The sequence below is a fragment of the Hemicordylus capensis genome, chromosome 4 (genome assembly GCF_027244095.1).
Source record: "Hemicordylus capensis ecotype Gifberg chromosome 4, rHemCap1.1.pri, whole genome shotgun sequence".
In the NCBI taxonomy this organism is placed as follows: Eukaryota; Metazoa; Chordata; class Lepidosauria; order Squamata; family Cordylidae; genus Hemicordylus; species Hemicordylus capensis.
The window spans coordinates 94875071-94886211 of NC_069660.1; the positions used below are offsets into that span (position 1 = coordinate 94875071).

Sequence of the window (11141 nt, forward strand, 5' to 3'; positions counted from 1 at the left end):
CAGTTATTGATTCCATAGTGGCTTTCAAGTTTTTTACTGTATTTTTTTCCTCCATGGGCATGCTTAACTGCATGTTTTCTTTAAACTTCACTGTTATAAAATAAGTAAACAATTCTGAGGGAGCGGGGGAAAGAGAACCCCTGTAGAAAGTATAGGACTTTATTCTTGGATCAAATACAGTTTAAGTATCATGGCCATATAAAAAATGACCCTGTACAAAATAAGGTTTCAACATTTGACAAACCTATGGGTAACTTCATAGATTCCTACTGAGTCCTTTATTTTCTCATCGTAGTCATTCCAGTCCTGTGGAGTTAAATTTAAAGCATTAGCCACATATATACAAGATAGAATGTATTGCGAACATGAAGCTCCAAGCTAAGGACTGTGCTTGGACTCTAGCCTGTGTTTCAGGTTTGCTATGGTCTCCTTTGCCTTAGAAAATGAAATTGGAGAACATCAGCTTGAAATTTAAATTAGCTTCAAGCTTAATATTTTTATCTTTAGGAATAAGATTTTCCCTGTGTGAAGTCCACAGTCATACTAAGAGACTAGCTCATCATCACCCTGGATGAAAGGATTAAATTTGTCAAGCTCTTGGTGGGTCACCAGACAGACTGATCTTCATGCCAAGAGGTAGAGCTGACCTTGACGCTGCTTCTTGTAGCCGAGGAAGGCTGACAGTGAGTGAAGAGCCATTATCGTCAGCCTCCAAGGAGATTACTTGACATAATCTAGCACAATTCTCTACAGGGAAGAACACTCTAGTAAACCTTAAGGAATTGCTTGCAGTCCCAGGGCTTGTATTTGCATACATTAAATAGTCCAAGAATATAGTTACATTACAGGAATGTTGACATTGCCACTGGTAGAGTCTTAATTTTAATGTTGGCAATCTACCTCTGGCCACTGTTTAGGGCTTGGCTTGCATCTATGTGTACATATCTGTAGTTGTATGAGTGCAACGAGCTTGAAAGTGTGTGCTTTGAACTGAAAATTGTGGCTGACAGGATATGCAGCATTATAGAGCCATAATAGGTTGTTTCCCCACTGTCTTGAAAGGGGAAACCTCTGGAAAAGCTGCTTCTGTGATCACTGCTCCAAAACAGTGTCAGGGCTGCCTTGAAGTCTGCAGCAGCTCTGGAGTGCAGCATCACAGCTCTAGAACGCCTGTGGGCCTGTGACTTTATTATAGATCCAGCAACCAAACACCTGCCTGCCTGCCTGCCAACTATGACTCAGTTGTGGAATATCAACAGTTGTACGCTGTATCCCCAAGAGACTGATTCACTTATACATGCTGATCCGCTCTTATTCAAAGTCATTTGTTTCCTCCTGTGTTGGGCAGGAGTCTGCTTCCTCTTAGGCTGAGGAATGCAGACACCCTAGGGTGGAGGACAGGATGATGGAAGTGGCAAGGTACAGGGAAGCTCTGAAGGTGCAGCTTGGCTCTGACAGAAGTGCACACAAGCCAAAAAGGATATTGCAAAGGGCTGGAGCTTGAGGGTTCCACAGAATGAGCAAGTTCCAAGAAAAGAATGCTATCTGGCCCCTGCGAGATCAGCCACTTGCTTGGGCAAATTAGGACTTCTGTCACTTGAAGGCTCTCTGATAAGAATGAGAGTCCTCTTGGAAGGCACTGGATATGCAGGGTCATCCCTTGGGCTTCCAAAGACCTCACTGCAATACGTCTCACGCCTAATCTGTACTGGGACCAGTGATTTTTAATGTATTCATAAATGATCTAGACGTTGGAGTAAGCAGTGAGGTGGCCAAACTTGCAGTTGACACCAAACTATTTAGGGTAGTGAAATGCAAAACAGATTGTGAGGAGCTCCAAAAGGATCTCTCCAAACTGGGTGAGTGGGCAACAAATGGCAAATGTGGTTCAATGTAAGCAAGTGTAAAGTGATGCATATTGGGGCCTGAGCTGTCAGAGATTGACCAGGAGAGGGATCTTGGGGTCGTGGTGGACAACTCGAAAGTGCTGACTCAGTGTGCAGAAGCTGTGAAAAAGGCCAATTCCATGCTAGGGATCATTAGGAAGGGGGTTGAAAATAAAATGGCTAATATCATAGTGTCTTTATACAAATCTATGGTGCAGCCACATTTGGAGTAATGTGTACAGTTCTAGTCACCATACCTCAAGAAGGACATTATAGAACTGGAGAAGGTGTAGAAGAGGGCAACCAAGATGATCAGGGGCTTAGAGCACCTTCCTTATGAGGTAAGGCTACACCACCTGGAGCTTTTTAGTTTAGAAAAAAAGACGACTACGGGGAAATATGATAGAGGTCTATAAAATTATACATGGTGTGGAGAGAATGGACAGAATCCCCACCCCCCACAACACCAGAACCAGGAGTCATTCTATAAAACCGATTGCCAAGAAATTTAGGACTGACAAAAGGAAGTACTTTTTCACACAATGCATAATTAATCTATGGAATTCTCTGCGACAAGATGTGGTGACAGCCAACAGCCTGGATGGCTTTAAGAAGGGCTTAGATTAAAAAATGGAGGACAAGTCTATCAACAGCTACTAGTCAGAGGACTATAGGCCACCTCCAGCCTCAGAGGCAATATGCCTCTAAACACCAGTCACAGGGGAACAACAGCAGGAGAGAAGGTATGTACTCAGCTCTTGCCTGTGGGCCTCCCAGAGGCATCTGGTGGACCAATGTATAAAAAACAGGATGCTGGACTAGATAGGCCTTGGATCTGATCCAACAGGGCTGTTATGACCAGCTTTTAAAAATAAAAAAAAAGTTGGAGCCTCCAAGACAATTACAGATTAAGATACTATTTTAAATAAGACTTCAGAGACAGTACCTTTTCCAATAAGTTGATTTCATTGAAAGGTGTGCCAGACTCTGCTCCTTCTGCAACAAACCCAGCCTATAAAAATTTAGAAAGCACTGCTTACATATACAGCCAGCTATGGAGCAAAATGGGTGAAAGGAAATCAGCAAAGAAAAAGTGTTTGCTGCTGATGTCTTCTAACCCTAACCCCTGCTAACTGGGCAAAGAGGCACCTTTTTAACAGGGTAATTCTCTCTGTTTAGCAGGGGGGAGAGTAACTGGCCCTATCCACTCCCAGCACAGTACCTCCAGTGACTGTTGCTGGTGTCTGTTTCTTTTTAGATTGTGAGCCCTTTGGGGACAGGGATCCATTCTATTTATTTATTTCTCTATGTGAACCACTTTGGAAACTTCTTTTGATAAGCGGTACATAAATATTTGTTGTTCTGTGATGGAAGGGCTCCACCTGCAATGGAGCTAAAAGTACAATTCCCCACACTTTTTGAATTATTGAAATTACTGTTGAGATGCCTTTAACTACTACTAAAGGGGCTAGCTGCCACCTGCTGGCGGGCTGAAGTACTTAGTCATCACATGGCTAAGAAAATGACAATGGCAGTCAATTCTACTCATAATTCCTCATAACAAGTACCAGAAACAAAGGTTTATGCACTGCTTTCATTACCCTGTCTGCCTTACAACAAGATATCAATTTCTCAGCACACTATTGTTGGGTAAAAGCCAAAGGGGAAATAGGTCAGTTACCTGTGCTGAGATCAACCTGGGATTTGTGTCAACAAGTACCTGTGGATTCTCCTGTTCTCATCCTGTTGGACACATTCCTCACTGAGTTCACAGAACCTACTGAAGGTTTTTTCCTATAAACTAAAGATGTGTAGCATTTGGGGTGCTACATAATTGCAAGTATGTAGTCAAACCTTTTACAAATTTTTTGGATAGCGAGTAGGGCTGTGCACAGAACCGTTCTTGACAGTTCGGTTCTAATTGGAGCCGAATTTGAACTGAACCGCTGGTCCGCGAACCTGTTTGTTAGAAACATGGTGGTTTGGTTCATGAGGTTGAATTGGGTCAAAATGGTCCGGCCCAAGGGGTTATGCTTGTAAAGGGGAATCTGGTGAGGATTCCCATTTACAAGCAAAGGGGATTCCTACTTCTAATGGGGTTCAAAGGGCAGGTGGGGGATGGGGTGGGCGAGAGGGCACCTTACTGACTGCAGCAGCCCCTCTAGGCTTTGCCGGTGCCCCACCCTCAGCAGCGTGGACTAGTGGAGGCCATTTGCATGACCAAGTACATTTGCAATTTAGGTGTTACAGACAGATGTTTCAAAAGTGTCCAGCAGAACATTCTTAAGAACTTGCCTGTGGCTGGAAGTCCACTGGTTCAAGGCCACGACACTCAAACTCCACTATTGTCTTAAATGTCTCGTTGTCTTCAGACTAGGATTAAGCCAAAGTACAGGTTTCATGTCTGAGAAATAAGTACAGGCAGGAATACACAAAATACATTTCCCAAATTGCCATCCATAAAGATAAGCAAGTACTAGAACTACTCTAACGTCAATAATTTTCTGTTAGTTTGGAAGTCTTCAGGGCTAGCTCCCATATCCCAGCAAAAGTACTGTGAAACATTCAGATGTAAATAAAAGAGAGCGCAGACAACATACACTATGCCTCTAGGGCAATTATCTTCACTGTTTTTCAAATAGGGGCTCCCTTTTTGCAAAAAAACACGAACCCCTTTTACTGTAAAAGCCATTTTTACTGCACTGACCTCCATCAAGTGCTGCAGTTCTCTCAGAGCTCTGTTGAGCCCCAATGCCATCTTGGAAGGCATGCATGGAGTGTTGGGAAGTGTCATCCTTCCCAGAGTGTTTCCCACTAGGGATGTGCTCGGAACCGGTTTGGAGGCACTTTATGGCTGCCGAGCGGCTGGCGGTTCCGCCAGTTTGAAGGCAGTGGGGGCATAGCTTTAAGGGTGGAGGGTGCACTTACCCCTCCCCCCCGGCACTCCATTTGTAAAGTCCCCATCAGGGCGGCAGCGTATCTCTTTGGACGGAAGTGGTCCAAAGTGACGGGTGCGCATGCGCACGCCGGCGTGCCCGACATGTACCTAAGAGTGTATAACTCCAGCGTGCGCACGCGTGTGCCCAGCACTTCCAGCCAAAGAAGACAAAGGGCAGCAGGGAGGTATGCTGCCACCCTGACAGGGACTTTACAAATGGAGCGCTGGGGGGGGGAGGGAGGGAGGGGTAAGTGCACCCTCCTCTGCCTTTAAAGCTATGCCCCCTCTCCTTCAAACCAGCCCCTGCCAGTTCCGTGCACATCCCTATTTACCACAGAACACTGGGGAAAGTGCACCATGTATGCCTTCTAAGAGGGTGCTGGGGTCTGAGAGGGCTCCATTTCCCTTAAAGGAGCCCCTATGGGTGGTAAGCAATGTGCTGCATTGCCTGGCGGGAATGGCCACTTCTGCATAGTATTTGGCTTCAGCCAAAGCTTCACACAGGCCTAATGCCACTGGCTCCTGGGCCCTCTAGTGAAGAACATGCTCTAGAGCTCATTTAACCCACAGCATAGAGTCAAATAATCATTAATGGAATCCAAATAGAAGTTGGGTAAGACATGCCAATCAAAAAAGCAAACTTGCTGTAACTATCCTATGGATTAGAAACAGATTCAGATTGCATCACTTCATTCATTTGGGTTTCAGCATTCCCAGATAGTGAGTCACAGATGCCTGTCTACGTTTTCCTCTGCTTTCAGGTAATGGAAATATGGACATTTAGGAAAGTGTTGCAGAAGACTCACAAAGAGTCTTCCTGTTATACAGATCCCCTTCCTTAGATGCTGCATGCACAAAACCCCAAGGGGATCATACTATGCATGAAAAACAAGAGCATAGTCACTACGTTGCTTTCCGCATGAACATATCTGCACGCAAAAAACTCTGAAGGCATAATGCTGATGCACCATGCAAACAGCCAGTCTCCAGATAATGCAAAGATGAATGCACAGCTGCATCTAAATACAGGTGCCCATGTTTCTTTGCATTAAAGTACTCCATGCAGCACTGGTTACACGGTGGCACTTTTTATGCTTGCTTATCTCCGAGACTTGTCACCTGACCTATAATAATGCACAACAAACTTACGTTATAAGGCTTCATGGTGTGACTCAATATATCTGAAAGAAAAGGAAAACCCTTGGCAATGGAGGTCCCAGTTTAACCATAATTACTATGAAGCCAAGAATGGGGTCTCGCAAATTGGACTGGAATGTTTTGATTTAAATGGGTTCAGTGTCCATTATTTTCTTGGGGTTTACACTTTAGCACTCCAAAACTGTTTCATGGACTGAGATCCTCACTCTTGAATCAAGAAGAGTAGAAAAGTACAGACATGTAAACAGTTAAAACATGTTACAGAAAAAAACCATGATGCACTATGTTTCTTTTCTTCGGGGGTGGGGGGGGGAGCAACTTGACAAGACACTTAGAAATCAAAAACATGATTCATAAATCATTTTAAACCATTGAGTAACTTGGTGATTCCCTTTATACTGAGCAGGAGCTATTCAGCCCCAGCACAGTGTTCCTCTAGTGGCTGTTTCTGGTGCCTGCCTTGTATTTCTGTGTAGACTTGACTGTGAACCCTTTGGGGAGAGGGAATCATCCTCTCCTTATTATTCTTTTTCTATGTAAACCACTTTGAGAACTTTTATTGTTGTTGTTGAAAAGCGGTATAGGAACCTAGGAAGCTGCCATATACTGAGTCAGACCAATGGTCCATCTAGCTCAGTATTGTTTACACAGACTGGCAGTGGCTTCTCCAAGGGGATAAGACATGCTTGCTACCACAAGACCAGCTCTCCTCTCCGAACCTACTATACAAAACAGTAGTAGTGGCAGATGCTGCCAGGAGAGATGCCTTGCAACCAACAGAACTCTAGCCAAAATTCTTAAATGTGAACAAAAATGAAAGAGCACTTATTCCAGATGATGATTGTTCAGAGTACATTCAGATACATGGCAACTACAATCCCTGACTAACAGGGACTGTCACCAATTACAGTCCCCAATTTTATTTTCTTAGGATATACTTAGAAATCACCTACCATGGTCTCTGTGAAGAAAACCATTTTCGAAACAGAAACATGTGCCCCATACTGAACGCAAACAGTGAGAATGCATCCTCAGTTCTGGATGTGCCCAGAAATGCATCCTCAGAAAATAGCTTACCTATGGAGTTTTCTCGGGAGCACAGCTTGCATTTCTGCACCATTGTGGCACTCCCTCTGCCTCCTTTGAGAGGGTGGCTGTCCTAAACAAAATTTCAAAAGGGGTCAATCATGCCAAGGCCTTCCTGGTCTGGAGGAGAAGATGCAAGGAATGAAATTATCCCCTCATCCCAAGAAATGTTGCAAAGGAAACCCCCATTTTCCTTGAAACCAAGAAGTGAAAATAAAATAAAGTGCAAACTGTCAATGTTGGAGAGAATAAGATTTCAAGGAAAGTAATATTCCTATGATGTATATTTTTTAAAAGAAAGCTTGTTTCAACAAATGCTTTATTCTATAGTTCCATCCACACCTTGCCAGACATATCAGCCCAGTCACAATATGGGATTCTGTACTTCATTGTGACAGAACTAAATAATGTCAGCTTTACCATGAAGTCACTGGCTAGCAACAGATTACTTGTGGAAGGATGTTGCACTACCTAGTTGCAATAAGTTTGGAGCTTGCATTTCAGACTAGCAATGCACTACCACAACTGCAGAATGCCTCATTTGTTGTAATGGGGACATTTGCGCAAGTGCATAATTCTGCAAATCCCCATTCTTTAGTGCAACTAAGCCAACTTCTTGCACTAGTGCAAATCTGCTCATTCCACCAGTGGTTCATTATGTATAAAATCCCGGCTAACTAAGCAAAGAGGTAAAGTGGTGCCTTTAACTCTCTTACATTTAGCAGGGGGAGAGTAAGGATGTGCATAAACCGCAATTTGAACACCTGTTCGGCGATGTGGGGAGGGAACCTTAAGAGGAGAGCAGGTCCTTACCTTACCATAGTCTGGGAAACATACCAGCAGGGATTTGAACCGGCAAGCCAAGTCATTTCCCTGCTGCGCCATTAGGTGGTTAGTAAGGCTCTATAGAATCCTAAAGTGCCAACAGCAACTGTACCTCTATGATCTCAGACTATTATTCAACTATGTGCCAATCAGTTATCAAGAAGCACCCCACAACACTTGACCCAACAATATCTGTGTGTATCCATTCATTCCCTGTGTTACAATTTAGCATGTTTGTGCTGTAGCTTTGAGACCTACCATTAATCGTAGATATTGCCATTTTTCTGAAACCTCGCCACAATTTCCACACTTTAGCTGGAAAACAAATATACCAAATGCAAACTAAATCCACTTAGAAATGTCCAACAACAAAAAAGTACCACTCCTCTCAATTATACTCAGTTCAAACATATGTGCATAGATGTGACTTGCAAAACAGACCCAACACATTCCTGATGAAAAGGAAGTTCATAATCACTCAAGGCCCATTCACACATTATGTTCAGCACTCGTACAATGAGTGTACCATGTGCACAGGTACAGATCTGCACATAGGTACAGTCATTATGATTCAACATGTTATGTGCAGCACAGGGACAGAAGTACACTTCCTATCTGTACCATGCATTTGAAGGGCCTGTATCTAGATTCACTTTAAAAGTGAACACAGGTACATTCATTCACACAAACACATGTATGAGTGTACAAATATCTGTACACTCATACAGCATAATATCTGAATTGGGCTTCAGTCTGGAACACATCTGAAATTAGTCTCAAAGACAACACAACCGCAAAGACTACAGCTGCAGTCTCAAATACCACATGCCTGATATAGAACTTTTTGGGAAATCTAAGGGAAACTCTCTAGCTTTGATCATGTTATGATTGCAACACAAGTACAATCTATGTACAGTGTATGCACATAACAGATCTGTACAGACATAGTTATTCACATGCTGGGCCAGTATGGACTATACACAGCCCAGCACATACAATAAGGAAGGAGTTGTGCTGCAAACGCGCCACATGGGACGTCACAGTGGAGCACTCTCAATGCAGTCCCTACATGCCCCTTTATTGCGTGGTAGGGCTGTTCAGCTGAATTGCCCCTCAACACATGCTCCAAATACCTGTTACGATACAGCACACATTCCAGCAATTTGCAATATAATTATGCCATGCCACATGACACACGTGCTGTGCATGTGTACAGATGACACCCATTCGCAGCAGGTCATACCTTCAGGTACCAACGAAAATCCTCTCCCGCTGGCCTGAGATTTGTAATGTTTTCCAAAGTGGCTTTAAACTGCAACCCGATCTTCTGCAAAGAGATGCCATCGTGTCAATCAACGCTCTAGGCAAACCCAGCCCTAATCCAAACCCAGTCCATCCTTGCACAGGCTGAGTGAGCCTCCACTTACCCCCATAGCTTAAAAGGGTAGTAGAACACAAGAGGAAAGAATCACAGGGTTGCGTGCCACAGCTGAGCCCGCCTTCTTTCCCCAGCCCCGTTGCCTTTTGGGATTGTGCAAAAACAGCCGAAGAACAAATGTAGTATCACTTTGCCATAATCATCGACGAGTGGTACACTATGCATCTGAGCATGCTCCAAAGCATTGGAGCATGCTCAGTATGGTTAAATGAAGCTCCTTTTCGTTTTCTGCCCAAAACCCCTATCAGATGTTCATTTCTGATTAAAATATCAAAGAGACGCAATCCAGATTCTGCAAAAAAAAATCACATGTGAATGGATATGCAATTATTAACAAAATTACTCTGAAACATAAAGAAAAACGACTACAATAGTGCATCCCAAGAGGACGAATGTTAATTTCTGTGAAAGGCCTAGAGAACTGGCAAGAAGAGAGCAGGAAGAAGAGAGCAAGAAGGGAGCATGCTCAGTCTCTCCAGTTGAAGCCAGTGCCCTTACCCTGAAGGTCAATCTATCAACGACTGACATCTTGAATGCTGGCAAAAAGAGAGCATGCTCAGTCTCTCCAACAACTGTCAGAAGCTCTTACCCTTGTTAACTTTAGAATTAGTAAAGAGACTTGTGTACTCCACAATTAACTGCATCTGTCATGTCCCCTTATGAGCAGGTGAGGAGCTGTCATTAAAAATTATGTTTCAGATTTAATTCAGCCATGAAACTAGCTGGGTGACTCTGGGCCAGTCACTTCTCTCTCAGCCTAGCCTACTTCACAGGGTTGTTGTGAAGAGAAAATCAAGTATGTAGTACACCGCTCTGGCCTCCTTTGAAGAAGAGCGCAATATAAAATGAAATAAATATATAAATCAATATATAAAGTTATCTTTAAAACATTTTTTAAAATTGGTGCTTTGGGAACAGGTGTTTAGTAATCTGGGCAGGGCCTGCAAGTGTTTCATGCTGCGGGAGCATGCCCAAGCCTAATCCACTGTGCAGCTTTGCTAGCTGCAACTGTCACGTCCCCCTATGAGCAGGTGAGGAGCACAGGTCAGCTATTAGATGTTTGGTTACTCACCACACAGGTGTTTTATAAAGATGATGATTATTATTAATAATACATTTATACCCTGCTCTTCCTCCAAGGAGGCCAGAGGGGTGTACTGCATAAGTTTCCCTTCGCAACAACCCTGTGAGGTAGGTTAGGCTAAGAGAGAAATGAGTGGCCCAGAGTCACCCAGCAACTCTCATGGCTGAATGGGGAGTTTGTACTCTGGTCTCCCCATTCCTAGTCCAGCACTCAAGCCTAATCCACTGTGCAGCTTTGCTAAAACTGCATCTGTCACGTCCCCTAACAGCAGGTGAGGAGCTCTCATTGCGTGGGGTTGCAGCAGAGGCACTGCTGTTTGCACGCACAGGTAGGTCTTCGGTTCCAGTCCTGGAATCCAGTCTACAGTGTACCACTCGTTGATGATTATGGCAAAGTGATACTGCTCCTGTACTACCCAAGGAGTAACGACGCTGAGCACCAGAGAGCTGTTGCCCAAATACCGCGAGATTTTGCACGACTCTCTTTCCTCTTCCATCCTTCATTGTTGCCCTGCCCATACCTGTTCGGTGGTGAGAGCAGTTCCGAAGGCAGACTTTTGCCCTTATTTAAGATGGCTACCTGCGGGAGGGTTTTTCAAAGCGGGGGCAGGGGTGGTGCGTGCATGGGGTAGCCCAAGAAACAAATATTTCCCCAAACTAGGGGGAAACTACACGATTGAAAGACTGGAGAAACGGACAAGCTGGTTCCTAAACTCCCGTCTCCGCA

General features: G+C 44.1%; 1 protein-coding gene across 6 annotated transcripts in view; it reads right to left on the reverse strand.

The window, feature by feature from the left end:
- The window catches only part of CZIB (CXXC motif containing zinc binding protein), a 14894-nt gene extending 4036 nt beyond the window's left edge, over positions 1 to 10858 (reverse strand). For 2 of the 6 annotated variants that reach the window (XM_053247181.1, XM_053247178.1), the window contains exons 1-9: positions 10742 to 10858; positions 9321 to 9623; positions 9137 to 9220; positions 8152 to 8208; positions 7060 to 7141; positions 5974 to 6005; positions 4182 to 4259; positions 2833 to 2898; positions 245 to 306 (exon numbers count right to left, since the gene is read on the reverse strand). In XM_053247181.1, coding sequence (XP_053103156.1) covers positions 245 to 306; positions 2833 to 2898; positions 4182 to 4259; positions 5974 to 6005; positions 7060 to 7141; positions 8152 to 8208; positions 9137 to 9220; positions 9321 to 9326 — 467 coding nt within the window. In that variant the 5' untranslated portion in view covers positions 9327 to 9623; positions 10742 to 10858. Of the gene's footprint in view, positions 1 to 145; positions 307 to 2832; positions 2899 to 4181; positions 4260 to 5973; positions 6006 to 7059; positions 7142 to 8151; positions 8209 to 9136; positions 9221 to 9320; positions 9881 to 10741 lie in introns of those variants that run through there. The other 4 variants (XM_053247180.1, XM_053247183.1, XM_053247179.1 and 1 more) reach the window with 4 other exon arrangements.
- Between the last annotated feature and the right edge of the window lie 283 nt (positions 10859 to 11141).